The 15,491-nt window shown below is 54.3% G+C and overlaps 8 protein-coding genes across 8 annotated transcripts; 6 read left to right on the plus strand and 2 right to left on the minus strand.

Moving 5' to 3' along the window:
- The first annotated feature begins 168 nt into the window (after positions 1-168).
- BU26DRAFT_446044 (cytochrome P450) lies at positions 169-2,142 on the plus strand. The gene is made up of 2 exons (XM_033824603.1): positions 169-1,020; positions 1,076-2,142. The coding sequence occupies exons 1-2, from the start codon at positions 368-370 to the stop codon at positions 1,725-1,727; spliced, it is 1,305 nt and encodes a 434-aa protein (XP_033691927.1). The 5' UTR covers positions 169-367; the 3' UTR covers positions 1,728-2,142.
- A 934-nt stretch (positions 2,143-3,076) lies between these two features.
- On the plus strand, positions 3,077-3,646 carry BU26DRAFT_395145 (carbohydrate-binding module family 50 protein; the record flags this gene model as incomplete). The annotated part of the gene is made up of 1 exon (XM_033822738.1): positions 3,077-3,646. A coding segment is annotated over one exon (570 nt), but the record flags the coding sequence as incomplete, so codon positions are not given.
- A 1,170-nt stretch (positions 3,647-4,816) lies between these two features.
- BU26DRAFT_558359 (uncharacterized protein) lies at positions 4,817-5,501 on the plus strand (the record flags this gene model as incomplete). Its single annotated transcript, XM_033832554.1, has 2 exons — positions 4,817-4,855; positions 4,902-5,501. 2 exons carry the CDS (start codon positions 4,817-4,819, stop codon positions 5,499-5,501), a joined length of 639 nt encoding a protein of 212 aa, XP_033691929.1.
- A 395-nt stretch (positions 5,502-5,896) lies between these two features.
- Positions 5,897-7,403, plus strand: BU26DRAFT_558360 (carbohydrate-binding module family 50 protein; the record flags this gene model as incomplete). Its single annotated transcript, XM_033832555.1, has 4 exons — positions 5,897-6,007; positions 6,152-6,256; positions 6,305-6,879; positions 7,154-7,403. The coding sequence occupies 4 exons, from the start codon at positions 5,897-5,899 to the stop codon at positions 7,401-7,403; spliced, it is 1,041 nt and encodes a 346-aa protein (XP_033691930.1).
- Positions 7,404-7,886: 483 nt separating this feature from the next.
- Positions 7,887-9,889, plus strand: BU26DRAFT_32128 (glycoside hydrolase family 43 protein). Its single transcript, XM_033822062.1, has 2 exons — positions 7,887-9,600; positions 9,679-9,889. The coding sequence occupies exons 1-2, from the start codon at positions 8,004-8,006 to the stop codon at positions 9,801-9,803; spliced, it is 1,722 nt and encodes a 573-aa protein (XP_033691931.1). The 5' UTR covers positions 7,887-8,003; the 3' UTR covers positions 9,804-9,889.
- A 115-nt stretch (positions 9,890-10,004) lies between these two features.
- Positions 10,005-10,943, minus strand: BU26DRAFT_32123 (uncharacterized protein). The gene has a single exon (XM_033822061.1). The coding sequence runs from the start codon at positions 10,856-10,858 to the stop codon at positions 10,097-10,099; it is 762 nt and encodes a 253-aa protein (XP_033691932.1). The 5' UTR covers positions 10,859-10,943; the 3' UTR covers positions 10,005-10,096.
- A 1,159-nt stretch (positions 10,944-12,102) lies between these two features.
- BU26DRAFT_599534 (uncharacterized protein) lies at positions 12,103-13,171 on the plus strand. Its single transcript, XM_033835107.1, has 2 exons — positions 12,103-12,400; positions 12,457-13,171. Exons 1-2 carry the CDS (start codon positions 12,154-12,156, stop codon positions 13,029-13,031), a joined length of 822 nt encoding a protein of 273 aa, XP_033691933.1. The 5' UTR covers positions 12,103-12,153; the 3' UTR covers positions 13,032-13,171.
- A 132-nt stretch (positions 13,172-13,303) lies between these two features.
- BU26DRAFT_32151 (uncharacterized protein) lies at positions 13,304-15,236 on the minus strand. The gene is made up of 7 exons (XM_033822070.1): positions 14,717-15,236; positions 14,576-14,657; positions 14,423-14,519; positions 14,235-14,365; positions 14,113-14,181; positions 13,645-14,048; positions 13,304-13,587 (listed from the first exon to the last, which is right to left on the minus strand). Exons 1-7 carry the CDS (start codon positions 14,976-14,978, stop codon positions 13,547-13,549), a joined length of 1,086 nt encoding a protein of 361 aa, XP_033691934.1. The 5' UTR covers positions 14,979-15,236; the 3' UTR covers positions 13,304-13,546.
- Between the last annotated feature and the right edge of the window lie 255 nt (positions 15,237-15,491).

The following is a 15,491-nucleotide window of genomic DNA, read 5'->3' on the forward strand; positions in this document are numbered from 1 at the left end:
TTCTCCTCCCTATGGCACTAGCTACAGCCCTCTCGTACTACGCAGTCCGGATCTTGTTGTTCCTATCGGCGTTCAAGGCGCAAGGCCACGACAAAGCTCCGAAAGCGCCTCGCATACCACGCACGGTGGTGACGTTCGGAGGCATTCTTGTCACTTTCCTTCGGACTCCATTGGCATTCCTCCTAAGCGCGAGGTATTGGCTCTTCAAGCAGACGCTTCAGAGCAACAGCACTCACATTCTACTAGGTATTTCTCGGATTACCCACATCCGATCCGACTCAGGGTTCTCTTCAAGGACGTCTACTTTAACCAAGGCCCCGCCAACGTAGCTGCGCTCTTCAGAAACAAGACCCTCTCCGGTTTCTTCATGCATTCCGAGATCTTATATTCCTGCTTCGGCTTGTCTCGGCAGGCATTGAAGGCCTATAAGCGGGATGACTCCGGCCCATACGCCAACCCGTACCCAGGGACTAACGTCGAGGCGAGGAACCGTCTAGAGTATCGGACTTTTATTTCACACCATCAGTTTCTCATTGGCTCCGGCTTCGCGCCTCTCTGCAAGCGATTCGAAAAGAGTATAGCTAGCCACTTTAACGCTTTCCGGTCGGGGATCTCTGGGGATTGGGTCCACGGAGAGGACTTTATGCATGTCTTCAAGCACACGCTCCTTGCGCCTGCCCTCATCGATTCCGTCGTTGGGCCCGCTCTGCTTGAGCGCGACCCGGACTTCTTGGCCAACTTCTGGACCATCGATGACAACGTCTGGAGTCTCACGAGTAGGCTACCTAAGTTCCTCATACCGAAGCCGCATGTAGCACTGAATAAATGCCTCGCCGCGGTCAAGGAGTGGCATGCTTGGGCTAAGGAGCACTCCGATCCCACGGCGACAACTGTCGATTCTGGTGAAGACGATGCCTACTGGGGCTCGAAGTTCGTCCGAGAGAGGCAGGTTTTGTTCTCAACCATAGATGGGCAGAATCAGGATACCATCGCATCCCAAGATCTGGGGTTTCTATGGGGGTGAGTGCACCTAGTCAGCCTGCTCCATCTTGCAGTTACTCACCAAATCCGATAGGAGCAACCACAACACCGTCACCTCCGCATTCTGGCTCTTCGCAGACGTTTTCCTCAGACCAGAACTCCTACAGCGCATCCGAAAAGAGGCCGGATCGTGCCAGATCGAAAGTCCAGAGCGCGGCCTACCAAAGTTCGACATGGAGCGCCTGCAGCGCCAGCCCTACGCTCAAGCCGTCTACGCCGAGACGCTCAGACTGCGCACCCACGGCGTAATCCTACGCCAACCCTCACAGGACCTCCAATTAAACGAATGGTCCATCCCCAAAGGCAGCCCCGTCGTCACTAGCTCCACGACCGCGCACATGAACGCCGCCGTGTGGTCCGCTCCACAGCGCGGTTCGCGTCCCGCAACCGAGTTCTACCCTGAGCGATTCTTCCTTCCCAAAAGCGAGAGCGCGGAGCCCGAGTTCTCCATGTCCGGCACTGATGGCTCATGGGTGCCCTTCGGCGGCGGCGTGCATGCATGCCCTGGGCGTCGCTTCGTCAAATACGAGACCATCCTCACACTCGCTATCCTCGTCACCGTGTTTGATATTGAAATCCTTGCCAGCAGGAAGGATCTGGAGATGAGCGAGCGGAGATTTGGGTTTGGAGTGTTGGAGCCTAGGGGCAGAGTGCCGTTCAGGATTCGGGCTCGTGCTAGCGTGTAGATGGGCGGTCTCGGACGGAGAGTATTCCGCTTGTAATGATTTGCTGGGTATTCTTGATTGATGAAAGTGGCTAGGGTCGCTCATCCGGGCGGGCCAAGGGGCCCACGGCATCCGCGTCTTTTCTTTTACTGTTGATGAAAGACCAAACGCCGAGGAGAGGGCGGGAGATTCCTTCTACATGAGTAGCCGTCTATGGCGGCACAGTTCGGTACTCATAGCTTTTTCTGCGTTAGGGAAGAGTCATCCTTAGGAAGCGGCTGAAGTAACTGGACTGGATGGAGAGCGAGAGGGCTCCAGGGGGCTTCTCTCGATGAATCGCAGGGCGATTCGCAAGGACCAGCGAATTTCCATTAGCAGCGCTCTATCATTCACCTAATGCAGTCTGCTTCTATTCGAGCAAGTATGAGTGGCACCCCGACGCTTCCTAGAAAGCACCGTCGACATTCCAAAGTCGTGAGTTGAAGTCCTCGTGCGAGACGTCATGCCACTCCTAATAGCAGAGGATAACGTGCTGCAATATGCGCACCTAGGACAACAAGTGCGCACTCACCCAGCCTCGCCCACCGTTCTCACCAAAACGTGATGTCTTACGATCCAGGGTCTTACGTAAGAGGAACTCTGTGGTAGGAGCGGGAAGCCGGGGTAGAGCAGCGGAACGGAGCAGATGATGTTCGATAATCGTGGTGGAGTGAGCTTTTTACTACCTTGTGCGTGAGTTAATCTATGATCTCGGGAACGTTGACGCTAGCTTTGACGAACCCAGTGGAAGTGTTCGTCTTTCGTGGCTTATGGATAGTCCTTAGGTAGACTGGAGAAGGAGCCTTTCAGCGCGCGAGAGGCGGGGGAGCGGACTTTTATGTTCTAACTCTAAAGGCGTCTCGCCGGATCAAAAGAGACTGAGTTCTATGCGAACCGCGACATAAACGTCGAAGTCGTCCTCTTCGGATGCCGGCAAATGCTGAACAGGGGTAACTTTCAGCTCTAAGCATCTGGACTCGCTCAACATGCAGCCTTAGTCGGGACCCGGCTTACAACCCCTCACCTTCTGCACCTCCTCTTCGTACAGATGCAACGCTATCCTCACTCTTGGACCTGCGTAGACACCACGTGTAGCCCTCAACCCTCTCGTGACGACATAACGTACACTAATAGAATCTCCACGAGGCATATAAGCCCTCAGCAGGCTACCCTAACACAGAAATTCTCCAAGACCACTGAATTCTAAAAGCACCACACCACCACTCTAACCCAAAACCAAGCGAACAACATATTCCACCATGCGCTTCGTCCCTCTCGCTACCCTCTTCGGGCTCACCTCCGCCCTGGTCCTCAAACGCGACTGGAGCTGCCCCGCCCTAATCCCCGAATGCACAAAAGCCTACCTCGTCACAAGCGGGACCTGCGACTCCGTCGCCGCCGCCAACGGACTCTCAACCGCCGCCTTCCAAGCGCTAAACCCGTCCATCAACGCGGGCTGCTCCAACATGTACTCAGGCTGCAACTACTGCGTCAGCAAAGCCGCAGCGCCCACATGCCCCACGGACTACGCCGCGCAGTGCGACACCTTCTACACGGTCGTCTCGGGCGACATCTGCACCAGCATCGTGGCGCGGTACCCGGGGCTCAGCCTGAACAACTTCTACGCCTGGAACCCCGCGGTGCACAACCCGAGCTGCGACAACCTGCAGCCGAACTGCAAGTACTGCGTGCACGTGCCGAATCCGACGGTGCCGGACCCGCATCAGCCGAATGTTCGTCAGGGTTGCAAGGAGTACTATCAGGCGGTGGCGGGCGACTACTGCTATAAGATTGCGGTGGAGAAGGGGGTCAATCTTAATGACTTTATGAGCTGGAATCCGGATGTGGGGCCGACGTGTTTGAATATGCTGGCGGGGTATTGGTATTGCTTGAGGATTTGATTGGGAGAGGTTGAGGGAGGCACATAGAAAGCGTGATCGTGGAAGGGTCGTAGAAGATTTGCATAGTTCGGCGTTTGGAGGGCGTTTTTGGTGTTTGCGGCTACTGGGCGTTAGAATAGGAATCTAGGGGACGGTAATGGTAATATCTCTCGACTCCGCGATTTGTGAGTGAACATCAGTCAGTGAAAGCGAAAGAGGTTTCATGACGCATTACGTTTGGAAAACCGTGGCGATCGACCGGGTGTTCGAGCCGTCGATTTCGCCACTTAGTCTAGCTTTCTCAAGTGGCCTAGCACAGGCCCACGGTTCGGCAGGCGGGTGGAAGCGGCAAATTACCGGTAAGGCCAGTGGGCTGACTCGGTCCAGATAGCAGGGCTAGAGCCTTACCGTTGCTGTAGCGGTGAACTTCGCCACTCGCCTTGGAGGAGGTGATGTCTCACCACCCCAAATAGGCCACGAACTATGTCGCAGAATGCTGCAGGCATTGATGGATACCGGTGTCGGGGAGGCGTGTGGGGTGACTCGTCTCCTCGTGACCTTGCAATACCTAGTACATCGTAGTTTCGGGGCCCTCAGGGTATCGGATGCGCTGGGGCGACGGACGTTCTGCTAGTCCTCTTTGGCTGAACGGTTGATGGTTGTTCTTCTAAGTGTGGGTGTCGAGTTCGTGTCGGACTGTTGTTAAGACCTATTTGGCGGATGGGGCTCTTGAAATATGTCCGCAGCCCGGGCTGGGGGACTTCCCCGTCCTTGCGCTCTCTTTCCAGTCTTTGTTCTTTGACGTATTTTACATTCTAGAACACGGTACCGCCGGATATCCGCCCTGAGCAAGGTCAGCTCTTGATATCACAAGGTCTAGCGCAGCCCTTCGAAAGCCACACTTTCTCTCGGGACCGCTCTCCGCACAGCTGAAACGCGGGATTGGCCGCCTGCTCCCTCCCGCGATGATGAGGCTGCTTGCCTTCTGCTCGTAATAGACCACATGCCGCTGATCCTGTGGCTAAGGGTCTGTGCTTCTTGACTGGTGGAATGCAGCCATGTCGGACGCTGCGGTGTGGACGACTGAGGTGACGCAAGAAGCCTATATATTAGACAACATAGAGGGAGAATCATGCAAGATCAGAAACCGACTTTTCCCCACTGCCAAACACTGAAAAGCCTCCAGAGAAGATGAAGTCACTCCTCGTTGCTACTCTCCTCAGCCTCACTGTATGGTTCCCTCGCCGCAATTTGAGCATCCTGCTAACGCCCTCAGTCCGCTGCTGCCGTAAAGCGCTGGTGCCCTCCAGTCATTCCCTCATGCACGGCGAGGTACTATGTCACTGCCGGACAGACCTGCCAAGGAGTTGCCGACGCTGCTGGCATCCAACTTGACAAGTTCTACGACCTAAACCCGTCCATCAATGACGTGTGCACGAACATGTTGGCTTGGTGCGAGTACTGCGTTGCCGGCGATACAGGTAATACTGGTGGTTGTCCACAGACAGCTCCGGGATGTACTCTATCGGAAGTTGTGCAGTCGGGAGATATCTGCTGGGACCTGCTCAACCAGCCCGCTCCAGGTGACTGGGCCTTGTTTGCCGAGTTCCGCGCCCTCAACCCTACGATCAACGAGGGCTGTACCAACCTCATGGTTGGCTGCCAATACTGCCTCCCCGATACCCCTGCCGACGATTGCGAGGCAGCCGGGGGGACATGGTCCAATCCCGTCTACTCAGGGCAGTCCTGTTGGGATTTGATTGGTGGCTACGGCGACTGGGATAGACTGGAACAATTCTATACCCTGAACCCGACCGTTTGGCGCGGTTGCGCTAATCTCCAAATCGGGGAGAAGTATTGCATACCTTCAGCTTGAGCAGAATACCAGGGCTACTGATGTTGGGGTCGTTTTGGAAATCTTGGGACCGTCGTTTTGAAGAGGGACCATGTTACCGTATATGGTGAGGGAAAACTGTTCGGGCAGGATTTCGATCTGTTCAGATATAATGTACAACTGCTCCTTTGTCAGACGAAACGGAAGTAAACTGTGAAGGCGAGTTCAATTTGCACCGGGGCTCGGTGGAGTGACCCCGTGTCATCGTGAGAGAACCTCCTGTGGGTCTTGGCATTGCGATTTAGGCCTGTTAACATATCTCTTGCCGGGTCATATGACCCGCTATCCCCACCAGTTCCCTAAGCCTTGCAGCTAGCCGGCTGTGGTCACAGCTCAGTTCAGCTTTCGGCGCTCAGGAGGTCGCGCTACGTCTCAAGATGCCTCGGGTGGAGGGAAAGTCGGTGTACTTTGCCATACAACCGCCCCGTGAGCAGAGCGCTCACCTCCTGTTCGTATTGTCGTGGTTGGTATACGTGAGGTTGCAGTTAGTACGTGGTGACACATGAAATGGTCATGCACGTAGGGCTGGTGGCGTGCTACGATGATGCTCGGGCCCTACTCCAAAGATATAAATCAGAGATAATAGTCGTGTGGCACTGACGCACGGTACTAAACCACTTTAAACACCACAGGCTTATAGCTCCACTGGTAACTTATTCGACCGTCCGACGACTCAATACCTTGATATCTTTCCTGGGATGAGGACAATCGTCTTTGCGGGTGTGCTTGGCCTCGCTGTAAGCTTCTCCTTCCGCTTAGGCCGTCTCATTAACTCAGATCCCTAGGCTGCAGCGGTTATTAGGCGATGGGATGACTGCCCGACAGGGGCGCCCGCTTGTTGTATCTGGCATCTCGTCGTACCCGGAGACACTTGTGCGAGCGTTGCCGAACAGGCTGGAATTCCGCTCGAGCAGTTTTACGGACAAAATCCCTCCATCAATCACAACAATTGCCCTAACCTGCGCGCTGGATGCTCGTACTGCGTCCGGATGTGTGGACTCCTCGGTCCATGCCCTTCGCTGACGCCAGGATGCACCGAGTCAAGGGCCGTGGTATCCGGAGATACCTGCGAGAAGCTCATCAACGCGCCAGGCGATTGGAACAAAATTAACCACTTTTTTGATCTCAACCTCGGGGTTGAGAGGCCGGGATGCACGAATCTCAAGATTGGCTGCAAATACTGTCTTGCGATTCCTCCTCAACCGTCATGCCCAGGAGGGCACCTATCTGAGCCCGTAAGATCCGAGCAAACGTGCTGCGAACTCATCGGCGACCCCTGCGATGGAGCGAAGCTCAACAAGTTTTACGACCTGAATCGGTCGGTGCTGTGGGGTTGCCCGAATCTGCAGATCGGACAGAGGTATTGCATCCCGGATGCCTGATGAGAGTTGTCGGAGTCCAGGAGCTACTTCCTCGTCGTTCTTCGAGTTATGGGGGTTAGGGGAGAGGGCATGGCATGGGGTGAGCTTTCTAGTTTGCTTAGCGAGATGAATGGACGCTCGCTTGTATCTTCGTCTTACGTATTATTCTCAGCAGCGAGTGTGGAATGTATACAGTTCTCTCAGAGTTTGAATCGTGCGGTGTCGTGATGTTCCATCCATCGCTATGTGACGTCACTTCTGACATCCAATCAGGGCGGCTCCTTTCCGGAATCCCGAAGTAAGGCCGAATGTTCCGAATCCGAGAGCAGTCCAGACGCCCGCCAGGCAACTTGCGGATAGGAAACATGCCTACTTTGGCTACTACGAACACCTCACATACCTAGGTGCTGAATTACCTCGAAAGCATACCGAGAACGTACCGTCTTCCGAAGCCCACACGCTATCGAATCCTCCCTCCGCTCAGGTCGACCACATGGAACCGGAGCTCGAATCCATCATCTAGATACGCAATCGCACCTTACTGGAGCTCGAAGATACATACACCACGGCTCTTTCGGTTACGCCTAACCCTTCAACACCGCGATGATGTAGGGTTTTTGCAAAAATTCTCTCAACAACGCGGGGTGTACCGGTAGAGCTACATGCCGATCACGCTAGAGATTTCCGAGAGGAATAACGGACTTGGGGACAAACACGCTAGGCTAGCGAACAGCGGAGGCGCTCTTCAGGCGGGAAGAGGGTGTCAAAGTTGCCGAAAAGGCCTCAACTTGGGCTTGAGAGCTCTAGAAGAAATTTTGAGCTGACCTGCAGCGGATACTAGCGAGCGTAGGAAAGACCTGAACCCTCTTCGCAACAGATGTCTCTTGGGCCTTCGCGCGAGTCGATGAGCCGCTGAGTAATGGCGCGGGCTAGGTACTAAAACACGCCGAAGCATTTCTCGTCTATACGTGGTGGCGGAAAAACTCACAGTGCGTAGCACCAATCACGCGCAAGTTGCAATAAACGTCGGACAATCTGTCGGACTGATAAATACTCTACTATTTGCGAGCTTTAAAACATCGGGCGCTACGTCGTATATCCTACTTCTATTCGATCCTACACTATGTTCCTCCGTGTAATTTCGACACTGGGCGTCGCGCTGACGTCGTGGGTTCATTGCAGCAGCATGAACCGCACATACACAAACCCCGTTCTTCCAGGATGGAATTCAGATCCAAGCTGTGCTTTCGTCCAAGAATGGGACAACACCTTCTTCTGCACAACCTCGTCCTTCCTGGCCTTTCCGGGCGCTCCAGTATTTGCCAGCAAGGATCTCACGAACTGGAAGTTGGCCAGCTACGCTCTGAATAGGGTGGATCAAGTACCTGAGTTGTTGAACAATGGTCAGCAGAGCGAGGGCATCTGGGCGTCTACGATCCGCTATCGCAACGGCACCTTTTATCTCATCACGTCGTACATCTCCTTTGCGGTATGGGAACCGAAGCTTCTCCTTTTCACTACTACTGATCCGTTCGACAACAATGCTTGGAGCGATCCCGTGCGCGTCGAGAACCCGGCCAACGACATCGACCCGGACATTTTCTGGGACGACGATGGCAAAACGTACATGGCCATCGCTGCTGGAATCTACATCAGTGAGATCGACGTCACAACGGGTGCAGCAACAGAACCGTTCAGGGTCTGGAATGGGACTGGAGATCGGAACCCGGAAGGTCCCCATTTGTATAAAAAGGATGGGTACTATTATCTCTTGATCGGAGAGGGAGGCACCGAGACGAACCACAGCGCCACCATTGCTCGATCAAGAGATATTCACGGACCATACGAAGGATATACCAAGAATCCAGTTCTTACAGCCAAGAATACGGATAGGTACTTCCAGACGGTCGGCCATGCGGATCTTTTCCAAGATGGCGATGGAAACTGGTGGGCCGTTGCCCTGTCCACGCGATCCGGTCCGGACTGGGAGGTCTATCCCATGGGCAGGGAGACGGTGCTTGTCCCCGTCACGTGGGAAGAAGGCGGGTGGCCCGTCGCGGATGTAGTTCGTGGGCGAATGAGTGGACCTCTTCCACCTCAAAACAAGGATATCAAAGGCGGCGGACCGTTCGTTGATGTCCCGGATATGATTGACTTCCCTCCCAATTCGAGCATTCCGCGCCAGCTGCTCTTCTGGCGACCGCCGAAGACATCTCTCTTTGCTGTGTCCTCACCGGGCCACCCGAATACGTTATGTATCTCTCCGTCGCGATTTAACCTCACCGCAGGCGACAACTTTCAGCCAGCACAAGACGGTCTAGGCTTCATTGCGCGCAAGCAGACAGCTTCGATCTTCGAATACAGTGTCGATGTTTCCTTCAAGCCTTCCGCTGTAGATGAGGAGGCCGGTGTTTCCGTTTTCTTAACGCAGCTTCAACACATCGACCTTGGAATTATTAACCTAGCAACTAACGGCACGCTTACTCCGACGCTACGTTTCCGCATTGAAGCATCCGGAAAGCCGAATGTCACTGTGCCGGATATGAAGGTGGTGCCTATCCCGGACTCATGGCAAAACCAGACCATTCGCCTTTCCGTCAAGGCAACTGAAGGCTCCATGTACACTCTCTCAGCCGCGTCTACCTCGAACCCTCAGGAGTCGATCAACATGGGTTCCGCAAGTGCTCTTATTGTATCTGGAGGAAGTGGGCCATTTACCGGTGAGTCGATGAACTCTTGCTCAATGGAGCTCTTGAAAAGTTCTGTAGCAACGAACTGTCACTGACAGTTTTCAATAGGTACACTAGTAGGTGCATATGCGACGAGCAACGGGGGTAATGGATCTACCCCGGCGTACTTTAGCCGATGGAGGTACACGCCCTTGGCTCAGGAGATTTCGGAAGGCGAATACGTCCGCGTGTAAGCGAAACGGCCTGTGTGTGGTTGTGTGAACCAGGTTGAGATATAGTATGACCCCGTACGTGCACAGATATCGGCTGTGTAATGGCATCAAAAAACCGTCGAAAGGGCATACTGCGCAGAGCCCACCATCATGAGCATGTTCGGAAGAACGGGAAGGCATCTTAATATGATCTCAACCGCGGTATATTTGTATAGGCCATGGTTCGCTATGCTCGGGGAAGTTGCAAGTATGAGATATAATAAGGTAGCCCCTCATCTCAAGCATCTCCTACCAGCGCACGTCATATCACTCTTTTACTGACCCTCCTCCGGCAGAAACCCAGACCTGATCGTATCCCCTTCAGCCTCGCCGCTACTGCCAGCAGCCAATATCCTATAATTCTCTTCCTCCACAGCGCCCAACACACTCTCCCTATCCTTCCTTCTCCCACTCAGCCCATACAGCTCCTGGAAACTCATTATCAGCGGCCGCCACAAGTCAGGATCAACCCTATTCCTATACCCCTCCATCTTCAGCCGTTCGTCGATCCAAATCTTCACTACCTTGCACTCCACCGCCACCACGAATCCAGCGCGCTCCGCGTCATGCTCCATAAACGTATGCACCTTCGCTACCTCGCACTCCATGGCGACGGGGCACTGTGCGATCCGCGGCGGAGCGACGAGCGACGAAGGCAAGGGCGTTAGACCCGCCGCGCGGAACTTGTCGCCCTCGTAGCGGTACCCCATGGCGAGCTTATGGGGAGGCAGGCTCGGTGTGCCGGTGGTGCGGGCCAGGGCGTTGACGACGGGCGCCATGTCGTCGGACGGCAGGTTTAGAACGCATTGGCGCGAGCACAGCAGGTTCTGCGTGGTGGCCGACGAGGCATCGAGGCCGAGCATGCAGCAATGGCCAAGCCACCAGGCGGAGGATATGGGGCCGATGTTGGCTGGTGCTGCCCTTTGCGTTGGCGAAGTGGAGGAGGGGTTTGGTTCGGGGGCGGGATTCGTCGTGGTGACGAGCACGACGGGTGTGCCCCAGTAGAGGATCGCTGGCGAAATCGGGATGTGCGGCATGTTGCTGGAATGAACAAGTAGATTCTTTGAAGGAAGCTGCTGAGGTAGAACGCGGTGTTTGCAACTTCTCCCGTGTTCACTTCCGCAGCTTTATATGCCTCTTTGAGTCCTCCTCGACATCAGTGACACGTGCGATGGTAGGGCCTTGTGCTGAGTAACGACCGAGCACCGCCGAACGGTACGTGGAATTGATCAATCGCACCTCTGCTCACATCATTTGCTCCACAGTCGGGGTACATGTTGGTGACTGGAGCAGGCGGAGAAGACGGAGAAAGCTTTGGTGGGTTGTTGTCCTCAACTTTGATTGGCTACTTTGACAGCACTACGGCGATGGGCTTTTGTGACTCAGGAGTAGAATTAACGGAAAGGGCGCAAAATGCACCGGCATATGTTAAGTAAATCTTAACTTTGGATACACCATAATATCACAAAACTCCGCGGGATGTTGCTACGTACGCGCTCATGCAGTCTCGCAGTGCGTTGATCGCGAAGGCGCAAGAGCAGGATGTTGTAAATATAGAGAACCCTAATTATCTTATCGTAGCCGTCGTCTGATGTAGTTTAAGGCGCGTTCGCAGTCCACTGTTTTGCAGAGTCTATGGGTCGAGTTCGTTGCTAAGGGGTGGTGAACAGGAACTCGCTAGTGATGTGCGCCGTACGCTAAACGCTTCCTAGATACGCTGTTCCTGGCTACTTCTTCTGTCTTCTTATTCTTGAACTGAGAGTGGAACACCGACTGCAATAGCCTGTGGTGGATCATTTGTTGCCAGCACATTCTAGATCTCGAGGGATATATGGTCACTTTTCCGAATCCGCCTCCATGGACGGCCTTCGGCCTTTCTTTGAGTGGCAGAACTCCGTCTTGCAGTTCAAGCATCAAGTTCCTTGAACTTACAAATGCGGAACAAATAAAGACGGCGCACGCCTTGAATGTGATGACCAATGATGTCTTTCTCGCGCGAGAAGGAACGACGTCTGAGGCGGTGCCGCAATTTCAGCCTCCACGCTAAGGCCCCATTCACCCTGGCAAAGTCTATTTCAATCCACGTCATTGGTCCAACAACGAGCCGTCGTCCAAATACTACACAATGCGCCGCACGAACTGGTTGAGGTTGATGAAACCGCCCCAAAGCGGCTGACGGGCTCCCTCGGGCTTACGCCCCTCGGAGTTACGGTAAGATTGCGACGTACAAAGTCGACCTGGACGCCCAACTAACTGACTTTCCTGCGCTGATTTCGTTTTCGAAATTTCCCTCACGCTTCGTGCATCTTTGCAACGACGCCCGGCGATCGATATGCGCCTTGTTCCTGCCGCGCTCTGCGCAACGCTGAGCCTAATACCGGTTGTATCCTCAGCATTCACCGAGCCGAGCTCAGACAATGCGGACCTCGTGCAAAGCTGGCTCGTTGGAGACACGATGCACATCGCCTGGGAAAAGGGTTGGAATTGGGGTGTTGGATCGCAGCCAGATCTCGTCGACCTGTTCATAACATGGTTCCACGATGAGGACTATGACAACCCCTTCTGGAAAGTGCTCCAGGGTAATAACAATTGAACTACAATGCCGTTTACCTTCTGCTGTTGACGACCGGCGTAGCAAACATATCCATGGACAACCCTGGGAACTTCGACTGGAAAGTGGATCTAGACGACAGTGTTATCGCCGCGTCGAAGCAATATCATTTCAGACTCATCGAGCACACGAATCCGCCTATTTATACAACCGAAAGACCGAGGCTTCCGAGTAGAGCATTCTACCTGTATCCTAATTCGGCGGCTAGCGTCTCGTCGGCGGCGGCATTGTCTACAGCGATACAGTCGGCTGCAACCAGCCCTTCTCCGAGTGGCGAAGCGCAACCGCCAGCTCCAGGTAAGTCGTCCAGCAATGTCGGGGCAATCGCTGGTGGCGTGGTGGGCGGGTTAGCGGGGCTTACGCTGCTGTGTGGTATTGCATTGCTGCTACTGAGGCGCGTAAAGCGGAAAAGAAAGGCCGAGGAAGATGGGGTGCGCAAAGTTGTCGAAGGGGCCTGGATGGAGGAGGCGAAAGTAGGAAATCCACAAGTATACGCTGAGATGGGGACGGGCCCTCCCCCTGAGCTGGATGGCTCTAAGCATGCGCATGATCGGCCAACCACTGAGCTTGAAGGCTCAACACCAAGAGATTGGCATTGAGTCTTTGGCGGATAAGGGAGAGATCGGAAATATGCACAGCTTGCTACGTAATAAACAGTCAAGGATTGCAACCGAATGGCACGGGGAGATCATTTACTGGTTAAGATAGATTCGCCATGGGGCCGAGCGAGCAGTAGGAGCATTGTCGTACTCTATTTCTGCATCGGTCTTCCTTCAGAGGATCAGCCTTTCACGCCCTGGGGAACTGGATAATTCAATAAATATCCGAAAGCCAATCAGGCAACGAGCGACTAGGTTAAATTTATCTATCTAACGATCGACTAGAATTGGTGAACAAAGTCGGGGAATCAGACGCTCAGACGCACACCGCAAATTACCCGCACTCTTCATGCCGAACACGTCAACAGATAATACAAAATGCAACTCGGAAATGAATAAAATAGACGCAGTCTAGAAGGGTATTGCACACGGTAGCGAAGCTGGAGAGGGGAACGCTAAAGCTTCTTCCCTTTCGTCACCAACCACGCTAAGCTTGCTTGGCAGGCGCGGCCACCCTAGTGCATTGGCATCTCCATTCCTGGAAGCTCAGAGAGCCCTATCGAGGTTGTCAGCATATGCATTTCACGTTATCAGGAACGGGGCTCCGACTCACATCCATCATGGTCCTCCTTCACAGCCGTCTTAACCTGACACTGCTTCGCGGGGGCGATGGCCTGGTTCTTCATGTCCTTGCACTTCGCACCCATGCAGTTCGTGGCATCCATGCCCTTCTGGAGCTCATCGTCCTGCCACCCGAAGACGTAATCGGCATGCTGGCCATAGCCGGTGTTATCGCCGTAGCTGAAGTAGAAGGGCTGGGATCCGTCCGCGGGCCACTGGCTCTTGTCGTTGAACGGTGTGGTGTCCCAGACAACCTCGTACATGAGCTGCGGGATTCTGACCGGATGAGTCGACGGGCAGTTGCCGCCCAGACTGAGGAAGTTCGCGGGGCCTGAGGTCGGGTAGGCGACATGGGCCTTGTGATCTGGGCTGTCGAGGTTCTTGCCATCCCAGCAGCTGTAGTCAAGGTTAGCGCTGCTGTCGAGCAAGGAAGCATGGATTATGACTATGGGCAACTTACGTCGGGAAGAGGATGTTAGAGCGGATGCCACCTTTGCATGGCTGGGGAGGCAAGCTCTGGGTGTCGATACTGTACTTGTCGTTAACGGATGCGGAGTCTAGACGTGACGAGGAGTGACCTACTTGGCGTCCATGCACGGGGCGGAAGTATCACCGCCAAAGTTCGGTCCCGTGTAGCAGCGATAGCAATTCTGCCTCTTCATATTGGCGTCGACCTTGCGGCTAGTCGGGTCGCCGACGAGCATGCGGAAACCCTACACCCCGCCGTCAGCGTCATAGGAAGTTGTCATTTCGAATAGGAGGTAACTCACCGGCTTGAACGCCGTGACCTTGCCTGGCTGAGCCGAGACATAGTACACGAGGACACCGCCATCGATAGCAGTACTGAAGTCGTCGTTGAACTGTCGCCTAAAGGAGTTCAGCAACTGCGAGGAGTTGGGGAAAGAGGACCTCGGGTTACTTACGCAGCACCCAACTGCTTGACGCGCTTGTAGGTACCATTCCGGGCCTTGAAGTACAAGTTTGCCGTCCAGTAATTGGAGAAATCTACATTGTTCAGAGTCAGCCGAGTCTCTTGAAGTGGGAGTCGGGCCAGGGACACATACCCTTGGAGAAGGCGCAGGTCGTGCAAGTCGCAGTCTTGGAGACATCGCTCGTTGTCATCGTCGCATTGAAACCGTTCCCTCCCACAATCTGGTGAACATGAGGAGATGGGATCACGCCCGGGTTAACCAAGGGGTCGAGCCGGTCAATGACGACCTGAGCGCATCCAAATCGCAGCATGGTCATTCCGCCTTGACGCTTCTCCATCCACTTGGGCATCGCCTCAGCGACCGCCGCGAAGGCGAGAAGAGTGGTCCAGAGCATTGTGGGATGCTGGGAATGGAAGGACGGGGTGGAGGTTGAGTGGGGAGGACTGTGGACTTGCCAGGGGTTTCGGGTCGTTTAAAAGGAGTTCGAAGCGTAGGTTACGGTAGCCACCCATCTTGCCGCCGCCTCCTACAATGGAGCCAAAACAAGTCGAAATGCCGAGTTCCGAAGAAGGCTTGATTGATTGTCAATATCGACAACCGGCATCGATCCTTTGCCGGCGAAGCAATCCAGCACCCCATTGGAGCCATAGCCGAACTTCGCATCCCTGCACAGCAACTCCACGGATGGCGTTTGATGAAAACTGTGCGGGGTTAAATGAAGGATAAGCTTGGGTACAACACGATAATATCTGCACCCTTGCGAGTTCATGTGCCGAAACCTTCCCCATGTGCTGGAATCTACTCACCACAATCATGATTGGGGAGTGTAAGAGCCGAACCCAACCCTTCCACCAGCACTTTCAGGTCGGGTTCATCGCTGTCAGGCACACTGATTACCCATCTCATC

The sequence above is a fragment of the Trematosphaeria pertusa genome, assembly GCF_010094035.1.
Source record: "Trematosphaeria pertusa strain CBS 122368 unplaced genomic scaffold BU26scaffold_1, whole genome shotgun sequence".
Lineage (NCBI taxonomy): Eukaryota > Fungi > Ascomycota > Dothideomycetes > Pleosporales > Trematosphaeriaceae > Trematosphaeria > Trematosphaeria pertusa.